This window comes from Muntiacus reevesi, chromosome X (genome assembly GCF_963930625.1).
Source record: "Muntiacus reevesi chromosome X, mMunRee1.1, whole genome shotgun sequence".
Lineage (NCBI taxonomy): Eukaryota > Metazoa > Chordata > Mammalia > Artiodactyla > Cervidae > Muntiacus > Muntiacus reevesi.
Window position 1 is genome coordinate 21,318,678 of NC_089271.1, and position 22,113 is coordinate 21,340,790.

At 42.4% G+C, this 22,113-nt stretch overlaps 1 protein-coding gene across 1 annotated transcript in view; it reads left to right on the plus strand.

Moving 5' to 3' along the window:
* The window catches only part of PTCHD1 (patched domain containing 1), a 50,917-nt gene extending 30,907 nt beyond the window's left edge, over positions 1–20,010 (plus strand). Inside the window, exons 2-3 of the mRNA XM_065916560.1 lie at positions 6,248–6,908; positions 18,356–20,010. Of these exons, the coding sequence (XP_065772632.1) occupies positions 6,248–6,908; positions 18,356–20,010 (2,316 nt within the window). The remainder of the gene's footprint in view (positions 1–6,247; positions 6,909–18,355) is intronic.
* The last annotated feature ends 2,103 nt before the right edge of the window (positions 20,011–22,113 follow it).

A 22,113-nucleotide genomic window follows, 5' to 3' on the forward strand; every position in this document is an offset into this window, starting at 1 on the left:
GTCTTTCCAGTCAGAGCTGCAAAGACAAAACAACCTGTTCAGGGAATTATAATGTGGGGCTTTTAAAAGTGCCAGCACCCACAGTACAGTGTTTAGCCCCTGGTAAAACAAGGAGAAAAACAGAAACATTCCACTCTCTCAGACCTGCACTGGCTCTGCAGTACTGACAAAGGTGACCATTTGTCTCCTGTCACTGGAGCAGGTCAGCATGTAACAGCGGGCACGCATGGGTAGAGGAAGCGTGTGGATAGACAGTCATTTGTTTAGCTATATCCACAGCTTAAATTCGGCATCCTCTGAACATGTTATGTTTCAAAGGCAGAATGATATTTCTGTTCACTTATTAAGGGATGACTAACTTGCTTTTGGCTGCACTACAAATGAATCACAGTAACAATCCCCAACTTGCGACTGATGTTCTGATGTAATGCATTTCTATTAAAAGAAGAGGAAAGAGAGTGGGTGAGAGTGAGATCATGCAGCTACAGAACAGAACACCGAGGGAACTAGCGTAATTGATGAACTGCAGCGACCAGACCCATCCACTTCAAGGTGTTTTCTTGTGTCCTGGGGGAGAACACCTTGCCAGTCTGTTCCTACCCCCTTAACAAGGGCAGAATATCAACCCTGATCAAGGCATGGAATCTGGAGGGGTTCAGTGAATAAAACGCTTCACTTGAGGGTGAAATCCTGATATTCCTTGAAAGCATTCTGAAGCAATTTTGATCTCTTGTCACTTCGAGAGAAATATTTGGGGGCAAATAATGTAGGTTAGGTTAGACAAGCAAACCAACAATTTCCCCTTTTCAACTGTTTTCCCGTGAGCAGCTTATTTGGGAGTAGCAAAAGGAGGGAGCGGCAAGGTGAGATAGGGAAAGGAAGGCAGCCCATAAAGATGGTGTCATCAGACTGATACCCCTGGGGACCTGCACCCTCCTCACCACCTCAGTGCAGCTGAGCTTTCTGGGGGACAGCTGAGGATGTTAATTGCCCTGCCTGGCAGGATGGCCTTCCACCTTTATCTGTCCCCCCTTTTCTTTTCTTTTTTCTTTTTTTAAGAATATTACCTTTATTTTTCTTTTTTTTTAATGTTTTTTTTTAATTTTTTTCATTAGTTGGAGGCTAATTACTTCACAACATTCCAGTGGGTTTTGTCATACATTGATATGAATCAGCCATAGAGTTACACGTATTCCCCATCCCAATCCCCCCCCACCTCCCTCTCCACCCGATTCCTCTGTGTCCCCCCTTTTCAACATGAAAGAAATACAAAAAAAAAGCTGGAAGAAGAGCTCTTCTGAACCCACAGGTATTTTTCCTATGTTAATTACCACTCAGGAGCAGACACTTCCTCCCGGATCCCTCTGTACTCTCCTCGACAAGGTGCCCCTGCTGTCTTCTGAGGAAGATCTGCCTGTGCCAAGGAGAGGCAGAGAGGAAATGAGACTCTGGCCTGTCGTGCCCAGCAGCCCACACTGGCTTTGTCCCAGGCTCTGGCAGAAGGGGATTATAAGAGTCAGTGCCTCCCCAGCACGGGAAATCACTCAAAGGAGGGAATCTTTTTTTTTTTCTCCAGTAAACCTATTTTTCCCTACCATGTGGTTTTCTTTCTGGGTTTCATCTACTATCAGATCTGTCATTGACCTAAAAAGTACTTCAGTGTGTTGAAAAAGCATACTTCAAGCAGCTGTAATAAATCTCAAATTGATATTTATGGAGTTAACTTTCTCTTGCTGAGGATCTGATTGTATACTTTGTGGATGTCACTCATCTTAGAATTATGTCATGTTAGAACCAAACGGTCTGTCTGCAGAGATTAGTGGGACCAACCTCCTTTTTTTACTGAAAAATCTGAGATATGAAGTAGAGTGACATTCCTAGGGTCTCTGACATTCCTATCTCAGCAGCAAAAGCCAGATTTCAACTCAAAACTTTTTACTGAATTCCATTATGCCCCGCGGTCTCTCTGCTTGGTAAGTCTGTTTTAAAAGCTTTCTTTGGCAACTGAAGAGACTGGATGGAGAATAAGCAAAGTCAGTAAGTTCAAACCCATCCTTCATTACTTGTTCACATCACCACGTTCCGTTGCTGCCTAAACATAAAGTTGGCTCTTTGGATTATTTCTGGTCTCTCTCAATGGACCCCATAAACCCAGGTGCAGCTGCCCTGCAGCTCAGTCACATCAAGGCTGGTCATGTGAACCAAGTGGGCAGACAATTCTTCATTCTTCCCCACGTCCTCTTCATCCTCACTAAAGTTTTAAAGCTGTCCTGGTCTAGATTCTCTAGGCCTCAATTGCTCCAGTTATAAGATGGAAATAATGATTTAACCATTTCCATAGAGTCCTGTATTGAATAAAATTTGAAAACTGTATAGAGAGTACTAAGCAGACTAGTTACTATTACTATCATCATTCTTAACCTGAAGGGTAATGAGAGCAAAGAATATAACAATTTAAACAGAGCCTTAGAATGAATCTCAATTTAACATTCAGTCTGGCCTCTTTGAGGGGCTTCCCAGGTGGCTCAGTGCTAAAGAATCCGCCTGCCAATGCAGTATATATGGGTTGATCCCTGGGTCGGGAAGATCCCCTGAAGAAGAAAATGGCAAACCACTCCACTATTCTTCCCTGGGAAATCCCATGGACAGAGGAGCCCAGTGGGTTACATACAGTTCATAGGATCACAAGAGTCAGATGCAGCTGAGCACACACATGTACAAACACTGGCCTCTTTGGCAGCAAATACAATAAACATATTGTGATCAAGACTGACACTGGATTATGCTTTGCTAGAGTGCTCGGCATTGTCTATTGTTAGGATCATTCCTTTGTTTTGGACATCAGATCTTTTATGTGATTTTCCATATGTAAGTGTGAGCACCCTAAATTCAGGGAATTTATCCTATTATTGACAACACAGTAGATTTGATGAGTACTTACTGAACATGTGTTGAGTGAATAATCTAAAAATCTATACAGAGTTATAGAAACATTGATTCTATGTTGAGCCACATGACAGATCTAGACTATATTAAGGGTCAGGACTATTACTTCATGTTGTTTCCCTCTCCTTTTCTTTTCCAAGGGTCTGTAACTAATAATAAGCTTGCAGCAATTGAGACTGTCCATTCTGTAGACTGAGGTGTGTTGGTAACCATTTCACTATTATGCTTTGATGTTTTCCTATCTTTCTTTCCCCCTCCTGCCCGTAAGAGCAAAAATTTATTTAAAGGCTAAGATGAAGTCACTGAAAACTAACTTGTCATCATTTTCATCTTGCTTTTCTTTTCCAGTACAGAAATTTAAAGTAAGTATAGACCAACGATGACAACACATAGCTGTGATCTCTGGTTTTCATTTTCCCCTATGAATGGACTAAGATCATCTACTAATATGTCTGCTGTCCTGAGTGGGGCTCCTTTAGGAAAGTAAATCTGGGCATTCTAAAACACTATACAGGAAGAAGTCCAAGTAGCATGTGCAGTGTGTCTGCCCATGGCTCCCGGAAGAGCCACACACACTCCAGAAGTCCCAGGAGAGAATCTCCACTCTCCTTTCCCAAGCCTCTCACTATCCACTCCCCTCTTACCCCCAGAAGAATCACGCAGACTCCCCCTGCCAGGTGGGTGGCTTCAGCCAACACCCCCTCTCTGGCTGCTTTGTCACCCAGCATCTCCCTGCCACTGAGAAGCGAGAATGACACATGTTCTACCCACCCGCCCTTCAGAAATTCAAAGCAGGTGAATCCCACAGCAGCTCTGGTACTTAGACTTAAGACACCTCCCCTCTCTGACTTCACTGAGGTTCTCGCTTTTCAAGCCTCCCTCCGATGTGCTGGTGGTACAGGGGTTAACAGTGTGTCTGCTTTCTTTGGTCTGTGGTCCCAGGGGTCCCAGCAGTAGATCTGCAGAGCTGCCAGATCACTAAATGCTTTACAACTCCCCACCCAGCGTGGCATGGTCGCCTCAGAGAACGGATGGAAAATATCCCCTTGCTATAATTGGGTTCAGCCCTGTGGCTTAACACCATCTTATTTGGCAATCTTTTTCTCTTGACATATTTAGTAATCACTCCAAGGGAGATTTATTAGACCGTTCATGGGAACAAACAATGCACTAAATATTACACATATGCATGCTTTCAATACCACTCCTTTTCTAGCCTATTCTGAATCTTTCCCCCAAAGTCTTTCTTTTAACTCTCTCTTGTCACTGAATTCCTCTTGGTTCTTCCCTCCTCCACAGTAATCTTTCATATTTGGGAATTTTCTTTTTTAGTTAGGAGTTCTTTTAATCAAAACTCACTGGACCAAGCTTACAACACACTCTTGGTGTGTCTAAACACACTCTCAGTGTTTAAAACCATTCAAGTTATTCTGCTCCTCATTAGTCCCAAAGCATCAAAACAAAAATTTAGCATATGGTTAGAGTTTTGTGAAAACAGTCTCCTAGGTATCTCTGGGACATCAACTCTGCATGTGTGTGTGAGTGTGTGTGTATAGGAAAGGACTCAGAATATTTCAGCCAAATGTAATACAGTGAAGTGTTTCCTGAACCTTAGGGTTGTGGCCTATGTGTGAGGGAGGTGTGAGGTGTGAGGTGTGAGGCCTATGTGAGATGTGAGGGAGGAGGCACTGAGAATTAGGATAAACAACTCATGCTCTGCACCAACTAAAGGACTTTGACAGCTGGTGCCCCTCAGACATTTTCTAAAAACATAATCAATATCCCATTCACCCTGGCACAGGCATACACAGCAAAATGTCTAAGCAAATAAACCAGCTACAGCAGATTTCAGAGCAAATTTATCGGGGTCATGGAGACACTCAGAAGGTTATGAATCACAATGGTGCAGCAACAATATGGCAACTCTGGGTGTGAGGCTTTCATTCCCTTTCTGTGGGGAGTGTTCTCCACTCACCAGGTGTGGGACAATGGCCAGCTCTGCTCAGGAGAGTGCTCCGAGCTGGGCACGGTCCTAGGTGTGCTCACGTAGTTCACATGGCCACCACTGGCCTCATTTTGGAAACTGGCCTCATTTCACAGGGAGAAGGCCTTACTTTCTCACCTTAGACCACAGAATACACATATTCCTATATATCTGAACTTGATGGAGCACTTGTAATTTCTTAGGGGGTGGGATGGTGAAAGCCCAAAATCAGGATTTATCCAGCTGCTGGCATTGCCAACCTGGAGGTGTCTGGCGAGGAGCTAAGAGGACAAGTTCTGGAGCCAGACTGCCTGGGACAGCCCAGCTCTGTGTGACTTTGGGCAGGTGACTTGGCTTCTCTGTGCCTCAGTTTCCTCATTTGTAACACGAGACGGGTACTTGTACCTACTTCAGTGTTTCTTGTAAGGATTAAATGACATAATCTGTATGAAGGGCATGGAACTGTGCCTGGTATGTAGTAGGTGATATTACATGAGTGTCGGTATTCCCACGGGCACTTGGATCACAGGCATACAGAATCAGGGCATGGCAAATATGACTTAGGACAAGCTTCACAGAATAAATCCTGCTGCACTTCCTTAGCACGACTGCCCTGTACCCCAGCCAAGATCTGCAGCTACAGTCCCCTTCCTGTAGAAGCAGGACTATGAGGATCCTCAAGGTGAACTGCTTGTCTTGTATGCCTCAGAGTGATTGCACTGAATGGGGAAATCACTTCACTGCCCTCCAAATCAGTCACAAAGGATGGGCCTACATAGGACCTCTGTGCTTGGACTTGTGCTTTAGTTCACTTTTGCCATTACATTTTCAAGGAGGAGACTGAATGGTGGACCTGTTAAGATTCTCAGATAGTTACAGACCCACTGAATCACACATAAAGAACACAACATGGAGAAATAATGCTGGTGCTTCTCCAACTTTAGCTGTATCAGCCTCCCTTGGAGGGCTTGTGAAAACCCACATTCCTAGGCCCCACCCCCAGAGAGTGTGACTTACCAGGTCTGAGATGGGACCTGAGAATTTGAATTTCTGACAAGTCCCCAGGTGGTGCTGTTGCTGCTGGTCCAGGGACCACGCTAGGAGGCCCTCGAGTCAGATGGATGTCTTACATCCTTACTGTTCACTTCTGATGTAAGGTCCTCACATTCCATTTGAACTCTTTAGCTTGGAGATGGCATGAGTGACTCCCTTTCCCTTCCCCTACAAAAAAATAGAGACCTTTGGGTCCACAGAGCTGTCAGTTGGGAATGTCTTACTTTTGGTCATCAAAACTGACTTTCATTTTTTTCCCCATAGTTGCATGCTGCTGTGACCAGGATCCAGGTTCCAAGGCCTGGATTTAATTACACATTTGCTCACATCTGTATCCTGAATAACGATAAGACTTGCATTGTGGACGACATTGTGCATGTCCTAGAGGAGCTAAAGAATGCTCGGGCGACCAACCGGACCAATTTTGCCATCACGTACCCGATCACTCACTTAAAAGATGGGAGGGCAGTTTATAACGGGCACCAGCTGGGAGGCGTCACTGTGCACAGCAAGGATCGCGTGAAATCTGCAGAGGCCGTCCAGCTCACCTACTACCTGCAGTCCATCAACAGTCTCAACGACATGGTGGCGGAGAGGTGGGAGTCCAGCTTCTGTGACACCGTCCGACTGTTCCAGAAATCTAACAGCAAAGTCAAAATGTACCCTTACACATCCTCCTCGCTGAGGGAAGACTTCCAGAAGACCAGCCGTGTATCAGAACGTTACCTGGTCACCAGCCTGATCCTGGTGGTCACCATGGCCATCCTCTGCTGCTCCATGCAGGACTGCGTCCGCAGCAAACCCTGGTTGGGCCTGCTTGGGCTGGTGACCATAAGCCTCGCCACCCTCACCGCGGCTGGGATCATCAATCTGACTGGTGGGAAATACAATTCCACCTTCCTGGGAGTCCCTTTCATCATGCTAGGTAATTACTGTCCTTTTTTTTCCTTCTATTTCCTCCTTCTTATGGTGGTGACAGGGTTCCTGAAAGGCCAGGAGCAGTTGTCTAACAACTTTGTTTCATTTATAGCATCTTCCTTTAGTCCAGAAGCCCTGGGACCAATTCTGTAAGGTGGTGCTGGGTCTCAAGAAGCAACCTTTTATTGTTGATGTGCCGGAAACCCAAAGCCCTGGCTTCCAGCCCTGGCCCTCCATGAAGTAGCTGTAGATATTAATTTAAATTCAGCAGATGTTAATCTCTGTGCACCAGTGTTTTAGGTCGGGCTTCCCCAGGAGCAGACCCTGAGACAAGGATCTGGATACAAATAGTTTATTGGGGAGGTTAGCCCGGGAGACCCCAACCTGGAAGCAGGGACATGAGACGGGGAAGGAAGATGATCTGGGGTATGTTAATCAGCAGGTTACCACTGTGGACATCTGTGGTTCAGTCCCACCGGGGACCTTGGAGAGACCTCAGAGGTGTCCTTGAGGAGTGAGGAGTCTGAAAGCTGCAGTATGGACCCAGAAACCCTATATATGATTCATTGAGGGTTCTTCCCTGGGTCATTAATTCCCCAGCACTTCCCGGGGAAGACTGATCACATTCCTGAAGCTGGAGAAATCTCTCAGGTTACCAATATTTGGAGTAAGAAGGCTTCTTTGAGCTCAAGAATGAGGACTGGGAGGGCCACGAGTGGGGCACCAACAGTGTCCACCAGCCCTTGGTTTCCCTACCCGATGCGCAGGGTGGATGCGAACATCACACAGAAGGATATGGTCAGTGGACAAGAACTCTGAAGGCAACAAGCGAGACATAAATAGGAAGGTAACTTTTTCTTGTCTTTGCTATGAACTCAGGAGAATATTTTTAAATGAATCCCATTATGTAGTCTCTTGGGGGCTGCAGAAATTTCCTCATGGAGATTCTGGTATACGTAAAGCCATAGTGCTCATAATATGTCAGTTGCTCTGTTCATCTGATATTGATGATGGCAGAGGTCCAGCAAGCCTGATATCGAGTTTCTCATGGGCCAAGGATCCAAACACTTAGCTTCTCCCTCTTCTTTGGCAACTTCTCATCAGTTCCTTTAGCAAAATTAAAATGTCATTTGGAATCAGATACTGACATGAAAAATGAAGTGGCATTTCTCACTGGCTGAGAAATAACCCTGATTGAGTTCATTAGTATGCCTGATACCCTGTTTAGGGGTAGTAGGGAAAAAAGGAATTTACTCAGGCCATCTTAGCTGCATGATGGTTAAATGATAATACGCAGGGGCTGGTGGGGCCACAGAATTATGTGCTGCCCTCCATGCTCTGCTCTGGTAGCTTAGCTGGTAAAAAATTCGCCTGCAATGCAGGAGACCTTGGTTCAATCCCTGGGTCGGGAAGATCTGCTGGAGAAGGGATAGGCTACCCACTGCAGTATTCTTGGGCTTCCCTGGTGGCTCAGCCAGTAAAGAATCAACCTGCAATGCGGGAAACCTGGGTTTGATCCCTGGGTTGGGAAGATTCCCTCGATGAAGGGAATGGCTACCCATTCCAATATTCTGACCTGGAGAATTCCATGGATGGAAAAGCCTGGCAGGCTACAGTTCATGGGGTCACAAAGAGTTGGACATAACTGAGCGACTTTCACTTTCACTTTTACTCCATGCTCTGCAGGAACTGAGACCCAAGCAATAAACACATACTAGTAGCTTTTGTGGAAAAGTGGGGCACTGTGCGGAGACTGAGAGAGCTGTGAATTTACCAGATCAGTTTACTCATCTTTGCCAAACACAGCAGAGGAGGAGGCTGCTATACTTCCTCCTGAATTCAGTCTGCTAAGATGGCAGCATAACTTGCCTCTCTAAAATAACCTCAAGATGATGTGGGTCGATGGTGGAATACAGGGCGGTTCCTTGCAGCCTGAGTAAGGAGTGGCTGTGAGGAGCTTCCACAGAGGGTTGAGTCAAGATTTAAATTAAGATGTTTTGCTCATGATTAGTCACATGCTTGGGGTGTTTTTTTTTTAGCTTTTCATTTTAAAAATACAGTGTTTTTTGCTGTGATTGTTTCTGTGGAAGGAAGATAAACAGGGATAAGGGTTCACAGGAAACTGAAGGGAGATAGGTTCTTAAGTGAGGAAAAAAGATGTTACGGCTAGGAAAAGAAGTATCATCCCTGGTTTTTGACACTCTTAAGTAGTTATCGTGAGCTCAAAGAAGGGTACAATATTTAAAACTTCCTAAAAACTAATTGCATTCAGTAAAACCACAAAATTTAGAGCTTCTTAAAATTAATTTTTAAGCAAAACACACAACAGTAACATTCAAAACTTCTTCCCATTAATTTCACTAAAAATCAATTTCATTGTAAGTAAAAATGAAACTAAATATTCAAAACGTCTTGAATTTTATTAAGTAAAAGAAATCACAGTATTTCAAATCTCTTAAAATTGATTTTTGTACTTTTTAAAGAAGTTTTAAATATTGTAAGCAAAACTCAATGCGAAAAGGAATACACCAGACAGTACTGGTATGGAGAGGGATGGAAGAGATGGAAAGACGCTGTTAGCCAGGGAGCATCTTTAAAAGACAAATTCAGGAAGAGTAGTACCACAACTCCACCAAGACATAGTATCAGTGAATTTTACATGAATTCAACTCAGAAAAACCTATCATCTGTAGCAAAAGAAACCAAGCGCTGCAGTGCCCAAAAAACCCTGTTTGTAATTTGTGAGGAATGTCACATGCATTGATTTGATGGCAGTTTTCCCTGCTGACAGTCAGTAGACAACCTTTCTGTACATTTTCAGTTCAAAGAGATCTCAAATTACTTAGTCACAACATGAAAGGAAGCGACGTGTTTTAGTAGTTGAGGCCTATTTGCAATAAATACTTTGCACCATGTAATGGGTGCTTAATACACTCGTAAAGCCAGCAGCACCTGGCTTTAGGATGGCTACCCTTCTGTATTTCTCAGATAAACTCATCGTTCTCAGATTTGATTGTAAAATGAAATCTAAGCAAGAGCACGTTCATAAATGTTGTGTTCAAGACCAATGTTTAATTCTGTTTTTTTGATGGCCAGTCCTAAAATGCCAATAAATGTTTCAAATGACCAAGAAGAAATGCGGTGCTAAGGGTTTTGCAGTGTGACTCAGTAAACTTGTCCAGTTTCTAAATTTGCCCGTCTATAGCATCAAATGGTTATGCTTAAGCTAAGCAGATTTAAGCAAAACTTCTTGATTTCTGTGATATTAATATACAGTCAAATAAAACTTTAAAAAATATATGGCTTCTTTCAGAAGGAAAGGTATCTTAGAAAAAATCACTTTGTCCTTTCCAGACGAAATTTCCTTGGCTGACAATAGGTCTATAATGTGATACACAATTATAGATTTAAAATTCAACAAACTAAACATTCTCAGTGTGATGCTGGTCACTTAAGGCCAGACCCAGCCAAATGCCAAAATGGCAGCAGATTTAGAATGGAAAATTTTAAGACCACGTGTGTCAAACCGTATTAACCTGACAAAATTCCAGAATAGGAAAGGATTTGGATAAACTCTGAGAGTTCACCATAATGGGATGTGACTGTGTGTTTGTAGCCAAGACGATACGTGACATCTCTGGCAATAAGAATATATCCTACACAGATGAATCATTTTGGCAATGATGTAAGCATAGATACATCAGGATTTAGAATGTTTTTAATCAGTGTCAGGCATATTAGACAGTCCTACTTCTGCCAAAACCCCTGTCCATGAGTCAGATCAGTTTATTTAGAGCTGAAGTTCTTAAAGGTCTACAGTATCATAAATGCTCATTGACATTTTTTAGTTATTATACTTTGGAGAGGAGCTTATTTCATCCACACCCTTTGTGTGTAAAGTAATATCCTCTCTTTCCAAACTATATTAACACCAGGCGTCGAGGTACTTGAACTGCCATTTGTAAACATTTGACACTCATCATGTTAATCCATTATGGAATTTCCTTTAAAGGATGAAGATTTACAACATTGCCCGGCAGTTGGGTATGATTTAAGAAATTGGCACAGGTTTTGTACATGCCAGCTCTCCTTACAGGCTTAATATTTCCACAGCTTTGCTGATCAGACACAAATCAGGAAAGGAATGGAATGTTGGGGAATATAGAAAGGAACAGAAGGAAGGTTTTCTTCCTTCTTCATCTGGTAGATTTGGTGTTTCATGTACATTCTGTACAGCTAAAAGGGGAAAACTGAAGTCGTGGTGAAAGGTATTTTGAATATTAGTTTATATGTGGTAATTAATTTATAAGGGTGGCTTTGCATTTATTAAGATACAAGAGCCTCAGAGATCAGATGAGATAAAAAATATTCTTCAAGAAAAATGTTCTTCAAGCCCTTTAAAATGTTTGGAATTTTGAGAAGGTCTAATGTCAGATCCAAGGTTCCCTCTTCCTTCTAAATTATCCAGCCAGGCCATTCAAATTCAAGGATAGGAAAGAAGCAAGGATGTGATTAAATGCTAGGAAGAGACTAATAGCAAGGATGTTTGGCTTCCTCCAAGTATACATCCTAAGATTATCTGTATTTAGCAGAAACTAGAAGGTAAGGTTCAGTTCTCTGAGAAATTGTTTTTATTTGCTGCCAACTGGAATGTGATGCACTATACGGAACTCAGGCTTACAAAGAGGTAAAAGGTCCAGTGCAAGAAATTTAGTTCTAAGAAACGGAACTCTTAATTATCTTGGCTCTAAATTTAAGCAAACCTGAAAAGTTGTGCTTGCCTGATGACTATTCTGGTATATTTCTAAAGTCATGAGAAATGTAGGGGAATAAATCAGCCAGATAATAATAAAGTTCAAAGCAAATACAAAATTGTCAATATTCAACCATTCTTCACCTATGAAATTAGTGCCAATATCTGGCTATTTTTGATCTCCAAAAGCAGTAATTTCTTATGATTCAACCTCCTACATTATGGTATAAGTTCATTACTTGCAACAATATGACAGTCTACATGATGGAGTAAAAGTATGTTAAGAATGCTGTGGAAATACTCTGCTTAGGTATAAATTACTAACAGGTTCCATGGTACCTAGAAAAAAAAAACTGATTTATAGGTGTTTTGTTGTTCCCATTGTTGCTTACATCTGATTTGAAATAACAGAGTAATTCCATATACTATTTTCAAAGTGTTTTTTTTCCCTGAATATCCTTTTTGTAATGCTCTATGATCACTGTGGGACTAATTTAAAAGGATATTGTGTTATTGAGTTTTGTGTCTAGTTCTCATCTTTTTATTCTTATCTTCCACCAGTCATACTACAGTACAGGGTAGATGGGGAGAAATAGGTCTGAGTGGATGGATCAGACATGTTTTATTTTTCTATCCTTAACCATAAAGGATGGCAAGAATGGGACTAGGGGCAGAGAACAATTAGGCAGAGGAATGCAAAGGTATCCATCTCTGACCCAGGTCTCCTGGGCATCCTCTGGATGGTCTAGCCAGCTAGTCTAGGGAATAGGGGGTGGCTGATTCCATGAAGGTATGGCAGCTGAAATCAAGGACACTGAGCTGGTAAAAAACAAAAAAAAAAGGGAAAAAAAACAGAAGGAGGGACACCTAGTTGGTTGTTGCATTTGGATTAACATTTCCGAAAGTCATTGCTGGGGCCAGGTAGTGTTGACCAAATGGGTTTGCAGTAGCTCACGATGCAAGCAGATTCACAGTCATTGTCAAGGAAACCCTGCATTTCACCTAGACTGCTTCACCAGCCATGAACCAAAATGTAGATGGAACCTAAGGGAGGGATTCTAGCCCCTTCTCTGCACTGACTGGTGTAGCAACACTAACATTTCTCTTCCTCACCAGTAAAATAAATTGCACATCAACCTACTAGTCATTTTGTGTATATATCTGTGTGTATGTGTGTGTATAATCTGGGTGTATAATATATATTATATATCACATTACCTATATTATATGTAATGTGATATATTATGTAATAAGTTCATGTTGTATATATATATTTTATATATTTATAACATATTATGTATACATATTGTTTGAATGTTTGAAGAGAAATACAGTACATTTCTCTCTATATTATACAGTATATACTCACATATTTTATATGTAAATATATAAAATGTATTTGAACAAGATATGCCACGTATATAAATATTACATACGTCTTCTGTATGAAGAAATATCACACAATGACCACAGCATATATTATGAGCTGCAGTTGTGCACACTGATTTTATATAGTTTGTGCATGTGAACGCACACACACACAAAGTATGTAAATACTTTATCTTTAAACACAAAACAGCTATTCATTTCCTGGACTCTTATTTGCAGCTCTTGAGTGAAGGAAAATCATTTCTCAGATTAAAACTCAATGCTGTGATTAGAATTACCAAAATGTGACAAGCCTCTAGTAGAAAGAGTTTAGATGTATGTATTCACCCTGATGTGAGCATCTGTCTTAGCTTAAGCAAAGTACACCTTTACTCTCACTCTTAACTGTGAGACAAAACAGGCTGTGATAAACCAAACAACTCAGCACAGAAAGTAAATGTTTATAACAGGAAAAGTGTAAATGTAACCCAATTAATGAACTTCTCTCTAAAAACAAATGTTACTCAAGCCAGACACATACACACTTTAAATTTCTTCTCAAAAAAAAAAATAAAAAAACAAAACCATGAATTTATGTGGATGTCATGGAAGGAAAAGCTTTTTATAAACATGAGCTACTTAGTGGAGCTTGTCTAAGAATAAAATATGTTTTAAGCAGATTTTGCTCATGCATTCATTATACTCTATGGATTTTCTAGAAGAATGTAGTAATTTTATTTTCATATAGGAAATCTGGCACTTCCCAGGCATGCTATAAATGACTTTATTATCTCCTGATATTAAATGTTTTCACATTGAAACTCAAAGCCATCTCATTTCCCCTCCCCATCTTCTCAGTTATTCCTTACTTGTAGGAACTCAGGATGAGGAAATCCTGCTAGGATTAAAGGATTAAAATGCGAGGAGAGCCCAAAGGCATTAGCCTCTGTGCTGTGGCTCTGCGTGCTGGAGAAGGCAGGAGGTTCTGGGCCTCAAGAAAAATCTGCCTTACAAAATCCCAGTGTACCAAGTAGATTGATTTGCCTATGATATTCATTGACAAAAAATAAAAATACAAATCACCCAGATTGCCTCTAATAGCAAAACCATTAAATACATTAAAAATATCATTAACTTTATGAATAACTTTCCAGAAGTGTATCTACTGGGTAAAGTTAGATTAACTCTACACTATTCTTTGTCAATTCCTGGGTCAGTGGATTGTAAACAATCCTGAAGGCTTCAGTCAGGTCCCAGAAAAGAGTCTGGGTAAGAGTGAGATTTGATTTAATTTGTGAGTATTCCTGAGACTCACTCTAAATGATTGGAGGATTTTCCACCATTAGTATTATTTATCATCTGTGCTGTCTTTTCATTGCCTCCAAAATCTGAAAGGTAACTGCACAAAAAGATAGAAAATTCTTTGGAAAGGAAGAAAATTGATTAGCCTAAACCCTTTAGTATTTGATTTTACTAGATGAAAATCCCAAAGTCTACTGCTAATAAAATTTAAATTGCATTCCTAGTACAAACTGTGTCTGAACACCGGTGAAGAGCTCTACTGTCCTTATCCCAGGGCCTGGCTAAAAGCCTGTGCTGCCACAAAGCAGTCACTCATGAATAATTAGAACTTGGACTGGTGTGTGTGTGTCTTGATGCACACTGATAGGCATGTGTTCATATGCATTTAACTATACCGACATGCCCTGAACCAAAACAGAAACATCTTAAATGTGCTTTACAAAGACTACCTGAATGCTTTAAAATCTTCTTTACCTTCAGAATTTGATAGCGTCAGTATGTGTGGTTTAACAGTTCCCTCTGGCAACTCTTCAGCTTTAAGTACTGTGACCAAAAGAGAGGAGGGTCCCTGGGTGCTGGGAGGCAGCTGCTGAGAGAAGAAAGTGGAGAGGAACCGAATCTCCTTAAATCTTTCCTCCCTGCCTTTCCTTGGTTTTCACTGGCCCAGTTTCTGACATGGATATAAAAATGAAGCCCAGGGCTGGCTGCAGGAAACACTGTGAAGGAGTTAAGTCTCTGTGAGATCCTCTTACCTGTGATGTTCTCTGCCCTCCCTCCCCATCTCCCTTCTTTGTCCCACTCCCCGGAGTGAAAGGTAGTGGCTTCAGTAGACAACTATTGCACAGGGGGTTGCATTTAAAAGAATCCCATGAAGGTCAAACCAAAGGGAATTCAGCTGTGGTGACGGATGGAGCAGACCTTCTTGGGGAACAGGGCATTCTTCAGGTCCTACAGCTTATGGAACATGTCTCCCTGGAGTCCAGGCCAGAGAACAGGAGCCCCAGAGTTGAGCTTTCCATTACGGTAACAGGCCAACCTCTTCCACATAAGTGCCCAGCTGTGAATCAGGTCTGGTGCTAGCTAGGCACTCCAGACTATTCTTCCCTGGGAGGCAGCGGTGATGGCCACGCCATGTTGGTATGCCTTCCCCCCTTGACTGACTGAGCTTCAGTGAGGAGGACCAGATAAAGTGTTAGCGGTTGTCCCTGAAATTCAAAGAGTTCTCTAAAGACAATGCACAAGTGGAATTTGGAGTTGAGGGTGTAGGCATGTGCTGGTGGGAAGGTGGGCTTGAGAAACCAGAGTCTGGCCTATCAGAAATAATGGTGGGGGCCTTGGCACTGGGCCAACAACAACTAGCAACACAGGCTGAATGATCAGGTAAAACAGATTCTTTCTCAGGGCCTCCTCTTCTGGCCTCTGTAAGTCATGCAGGCACACCCCTGAGAGGAATCAAGGAGAAGCAGAGTTTCCAAAAGCCCCTGTGAGTAAAATCTGAATCTTCCGGAACTGCCCCCAGAACCAAGAATGTGTCATGTGCAATGAAAGTGATCAAACTCAGAAGGACAAGGCATTTAAAATGCAGCAGCCATGTGACTGAGTCCCTTTGCCGTTCACCTGAAACTATCACAACACTGTTAATCAGTTATACTCCAATATGAAACAAAAAGTTAAATAAAGTCAGCTGATTAGATTTCCTGATATATACATCTTTGATATGGTGTGATATTCTTTTAATATTGTATTGAATTTTTTGCTATAATATTAAAATTTTGTAGCAGTATTCAAAAAAAATGCAGCAACAGAACTCAAGACATGCTAACAGCCTACTTTCACATCCCTTGAGTTTTATTATTTTCATTCAGGACCCTCAAAGGTCTTACTCTTTTTACCTAATAACTCTATTAATTTTAAATCCTTTTTCAATTAGCTTCTAAGATTATTCAATACCAAGGTAAGAAAGGAATTCTTATTGTACTTTCCAACAAGAGTCAGGGTCAGATAATGTCATTATAAAACATCACACCCACTGTAAAAAGGGCTGCAAAACAGATTTAATTTAAATCCTACTATACCAGTAATTCTAGTCCTGCTTTATGCATCTTCATTTTCTTACCACATTTAATGACTCAGCACCAAAGCCTTGTTTTAAAAATTCTTTTTCTTTCTAGAAAGAAAACACTTATACAATTCCATTTGCCTTTTCAGTGAAACTCGAAAGTGTGTCTTGCCTATCAGAACTTATTCTCCCTGGCCCCAGATGAAATGATCAGTACTGTTTCTCCAGGGGGCAGGTGCCTCGGAGGAAATTTTTTTACCCTCATATCAAGGGATCAGTTGATAATCAAAGGTTGGCTGATCCTTCCAGAGAACCCAGTAGAAACAAACTTAATAAATAGTTTTCCCTCTTAAGACTAGATGTTAACTATCTAAAACATAATTAACAACAGGATGCCAGTCAACAAGTGTACTTTTTACTTCTGGTCTAGGGAGTTTAGGTGTCTTCAATTTAATAGGGGTCATGGTGCTAGTTATCAAATTGACAGTCTTAACCTGACCTCTAAAAGTGGCTGTAAAATGATGCCCAGTAAATTAAGATAAATGCCAAATTCCTCTGAGGAAACAGGTCTGTATCATGACTGTGGAATGGGTGTGCGGGTTTGAGGCCAAGACTTCACAATAAGTATATAAATACCAGCCTGGGCAGGAGGGCAGACGAGCGCTCAGTTATTGTACACACAAGAGCACAGTGACTCACTTCACTCAGCATTACGCTTGGCTGGAGATTTTAAATTCCTTTTTAAAAACAAGACGATTGTACCACAGGGTAAAGATTTTATTATCCTCAATAATGGGATTGAATATGCCAAGGCAGAGAAGCAGAAAATGAGATCTGCAGATCCTAGTGCCAAGACAGGAGTGAGAGAAAGCCACAACAGGTCACTTTGGGGGGGGGGGGGGCTTTTCAATGTTACAGTGGCCTAGAAACCCAGGGAAGCCCCTCTGGGAAATGTCTGGCTCCCACCAAGAGAGGTGAGAGAAGTTAAACTAGATCTAGTTGCAGGCAGCAAAGTCAAACAGGAGCACTTACTGTAAGTCTGCTGTTGCAGGGTTACTGGAATACTAACCAAGGAGGAAGGGCATTAAGTAGTTCGAGAGAGAGGTTACTGACCCGGCCCTGGCCCTCAGAGGCCGTTGCCAAGTAGTGTAAAGAAGCCAGCAGTCACCACTAGCTTGAGACTTCATCCAACCCAAATGGGGCCAACAGGTCCCTGAAGACCAGAGACAAGCCATAAACCTTCAACCTGAATTCATTTTTATCCACTGCAGGAAGAGTTCTGTGAATCTCGTTCCTTCTTCCATCCTTCCTGTTCACACAAACTTGTCCCTACTTATTTTGTTCCCCTCTGTTTCTCAGATTTATTGCATCCTGCATTGATTCTTGGAGAAGAAGGGAAAAAAGAGGCTGTGATTTAGTTCTTGTCAAGGCTCAGATTAAATATAGCGCTTCTTTCTCCCTAAAGCCTTCCACTTGGCCAAACTTAAATGAGGTGATGAGACACTAACTCAGACCCCTCTGCCCACTGCCTTCCGCTGTGCTAACCTCCAGCCTTGTGGGGATGACAAGCCAAATGCTGAGTGGAGTGGCCAGGCATCCTCTCTGGAGTGTTCCACCAACCAAATACTCTGCAAACTGCAACCACAGTCCTAAACCATCAGTGTGCATAAGCCCCAAGAGACACAGGTGCAAGTCTACTCAGATCTCTTAGGCAAAAGTCCACCCAGCTTTCTTCAGCCAGAAGGAAGCATGAAGATCTTAGCTCCTCTATCTGCCCTCCTTCCCTTAACATGTCAGACTCACCAAAACACAAGTCTCTCTCTCCACAGGAGAAATCACTGACATTGACCTGTCACCGCTAGGATGGGTTACGTTTCCTTTGACCCAGTTGTTCCCCAGGACCAAGTCGGTTCCCCTCTTTAGAAACCTCAGTCTTTTAAACTTTTGATCTGGTCTTTTTCTGCCCCCTCAGGTCATGGATTATATGGGACTTTTGAAATGTTATCCTCCTGGAGGAAAACTAGAGAAGACCAACATGTTAAAGAGAGAACTGCAGCAGTCTATGCAGACTCCATGCTCTCCTTTTCTCTCACCACTGCCATGTACCTGGTCACCTTCGGCATAGGGGCCAGCCCTTTCACGAACATTGAGGCAGCCAGGATTTTCTGCTGCAATTCCTGTATCGCAATTTTCTTCAACTACCTCTATGTACTCTCGTTTTATGGTTCCAGCCTGGTATTCACTGGCTACATAGAAAACAATTACCAGCATAGTATTTTCTGTAGGAAAGTCCCAAAGCCTGAGGCATTGCAGGAGAAGCCGGCATGGTACAGGTTTCTCCTGACGGCCAGGTTCAGCGAGGACACTGCGGACGGTGAGGAAGCGAACACTTACGAGAGTCACCTATTGGTATGTTTCCTCAAACGCTATTACTGTGACTGGATAACCAACACCTATGTCAAGCCTTTTGTAGTTCTCTTTTACCTTATTTATATTTCCTTTGCCTTAATGGGCTATCTGCAGGTCAGTGAAGGGTCAGACCTTAGTAACATCGTAGCGACGGCGACGCAAACCATTGAGTACACTACTGCCCAGCAAAAGTACTTTAGCAACTACAGTCCGGTGATTGGGTTTTACATATACGAGTCTATAGAATACTGGAACACTAGTGTCCAAGAAGACGTGCTAGAATACACCAAGGGGTTTGTGCGAATATCCTGGTTTGAGAGCTACTTAAATTACCTTCGGAAACTCAATGTGTCCACTGGCTTGCCTAAGAAAAACTTCACAGACATGTTGAGAAATTCCTTCCTGAAAGCCCCCCAATTTTCCCATTTTCAAGAGGACATAATCTTCTCTAAAAAGTATAATGATGAGGTTGACGTAGTGGCCTCCAGAATGTTCTTGGTGGCCAAGACCATGGAAACGAACAGAGAAGAACTCTATGATCTCCTGGAGACCCTGAGGAGACTTTCTGTCACCTCCAAGGTGAAGTTCATTGTCTTCAACCCGTCCTTCGTGTACATGGATCGATACGCCTCCTCCCTGGGAGCCCCCCTGCACAACTCCTGCATCAGTGCTTTGTTCCTGCTCTTCTTCTCGGCATTCCTGGTGGCAGACTCTCTGATTAACGTCTGGCTCACTCTAACGGTTGTGTCCGTGGAGTTTGGAGTGATAGGTTTCATGACATTATGGAAAGTGCAACTGGACTGCATTTCCGTGCTATGCTTAATATATGGAATTAACTATACAATTGACAACTGTGCTCCACTCTTATCCACCTTTGTTCTGGGCAAGGATTTCACAAGAACGAAGTGGGTAAAAAATGCCCTGGAAGTGCATGGGGTAGCAATTTTACAGAGTTACCTCTGCTATCTTGTTGGTCTGATTCCTCTTGCAGCTGTGCCTTCAAATCTGACCTGTACACTGTTCAGGTGCTTGTTTTTAATAGCGTTGGTCACCTTCTTTCACTGCTTTGCCATTTTACCTGTGATACTGACTTTCCTGCCACCCTCTAAGAAAAAAAGGAAAGAGAAGAAAAATCCTGAAAATCGGGAGGAAATTGAGTGTGTCGAAATGGTGGATATCGATAGCACCCGAGTGGTTGACCAAATTACAACAGTGTGAGGGCATCTGCTTGTTACAGTTTCACCCTAGGTCTTATCAAGAGCAAAGGGATGATGTTCATGGCAACACATTTAAAGTTGTTTTTTGGTTTTTAAGGATAAGAAATAGGCATTGCCAAAAACAGTAAAGGACTAGGGGAAATGGGGAAATTGTCAACCTTTAAAATAAAAGGTTGTCATCAGAGAAAATTTACACACACACACACATCCTAGGAGACTCACAGTCTCTTAAACTAAGTTCAAATAAGAGAAAGCTTATTAGCAAGCAGAATCCTATTTTATTCACACTGCAGATGCTGCTGGTATGGTGACAAAAACCTTATGATTGAAAGGTCAGCTGCCAAGGCAGAAATAGCTTTGAGCACTGTTCAAACAAGGCTTCCAGAACTTTTGCAAAGCAGTAGCTCCAAGCAGGGTCTATGGTTTAAGGTCTTCACCATATCATCTAGCTCCCCAACACCCCAAGGAGATGCTTGTGAAAGTTCTGGCCAGCTAAAGCAGCCAGAACCTCAGAAACGCATGCAGTGGAATGGCCATCACCCATGGGCTGAAACTGAGTCACCTCTAAAGTCACCCGGGTGAGGCAGTTTTCTTGTCAAGAGTTAATTTATCATACCCCCCCCACGCACCCACCATCAATACACTTTTAATGTTTGTATGATTTGGTTAATATACCTTTAAACCAGTGACAGCTTCAGTAATGCAAAGTTAAGGTGAGTCTATTTTGGAATATTTTGTCGCTTGTCACCAAATGGATCTGCAATAGTAATTGCAGCTTTTGGCAGGAGGCTCTGGGTACCCAGAACCACAGAGCCAAACCCAAATACCTGGCATGATGGAGAAAAAGCAGGTGTCTAACTGAACCCAGAGATAGTGTTTCCATTTTAACAACAAAAAAATGGCCAGCTGGTACAGCTGTTTGTGGTTTGGCCCTACATGCATTTTTTGCATGGATGCCCAGAAACAACATCTGCCCACGCATAGCTGAGGAAGGAAAAGTTATCGGCCACAGCTTGCCACTTGTAGTGCCAGTCCGCCTTTGCTCAGGAGACCTGCCTGCTCAGAGACACAGAGAAGAAAAGTCCTGAAACTTTGTAAGTCCTGAAACTGAGAACTTCAGGCAAAGACACAAAGGGCTGAAAATGACATAAATGGAACTGATGGGAAGATGTAATCACCAATATAAGTCTATCAATGATGACAAGTCAAGCTCTCCTGCTCACCCGGCTGCACTTTAATCCTCCTGGTCCCCCTACACCTTCGTTGGTGCCCCCTCTCCTTCCGTCCACGGCCTTTCTGTACATTATCAAGCCTAGATGTTTATACTGTGGGCTTGCAGTATCTACAGGATCTAAACAGAAATGGTTTGATCTGAAGAGGCTGTGTATGTCACCCCAGATCCCTGCATTTCTTTCAGTCTATAAAAATGAAGCTAAAACCTGGTCACACTTGAGGCAAATGTCTACAGTATTTTTCCCTTTTAGAGATGTAGCTTATTTAGACATCTGTAGTGATAAGCATTTCCCCAAAGCACCTTGCCTTTCTGGACCTTAGCGGACGTACTGTGCAACTTCCCCATCCCTGCAGAGGAGGAAACTGAGACCTAGGAGAATAAAGCGACTCACCCAGGGTCACACCACTGGAGGGTTTCCATCATTTCAGCATGCCTAAGACAGGGCAGGCCAGTTTTAGATCTTCTCATAAGAGGGCTATTACTCCCTTCAAAGTACATTTCCAAGGAAGAAACATAGGACTTATTGGCCACAAGGCAGACTTTTTTTTTTTTTTTTTTAATGTCTGGGTAATGTTTGGGATTTAGGTTTACCATTGTCTTTCCAGACAGCAAAAATGCCCAAATGATTCAGATGTAACTACACCAAGTGCAAACCTGTGCTTTCTATTTCATGTACTGTTGTTCACACAGTTCTAAATATATGTGCAGGGGATCATAGCTAGTGCATTACACACTTGTTCAATCTCTCCTGCAAACACACTAAGTGATCATACCAACGTGTTATGCACTCAACTAGAAGATAATGAGCTTTAATCTAAGGACAAATGCAATCCTCGAAAAAGGGCAAGTTCTCATAATAGATCTGCGATC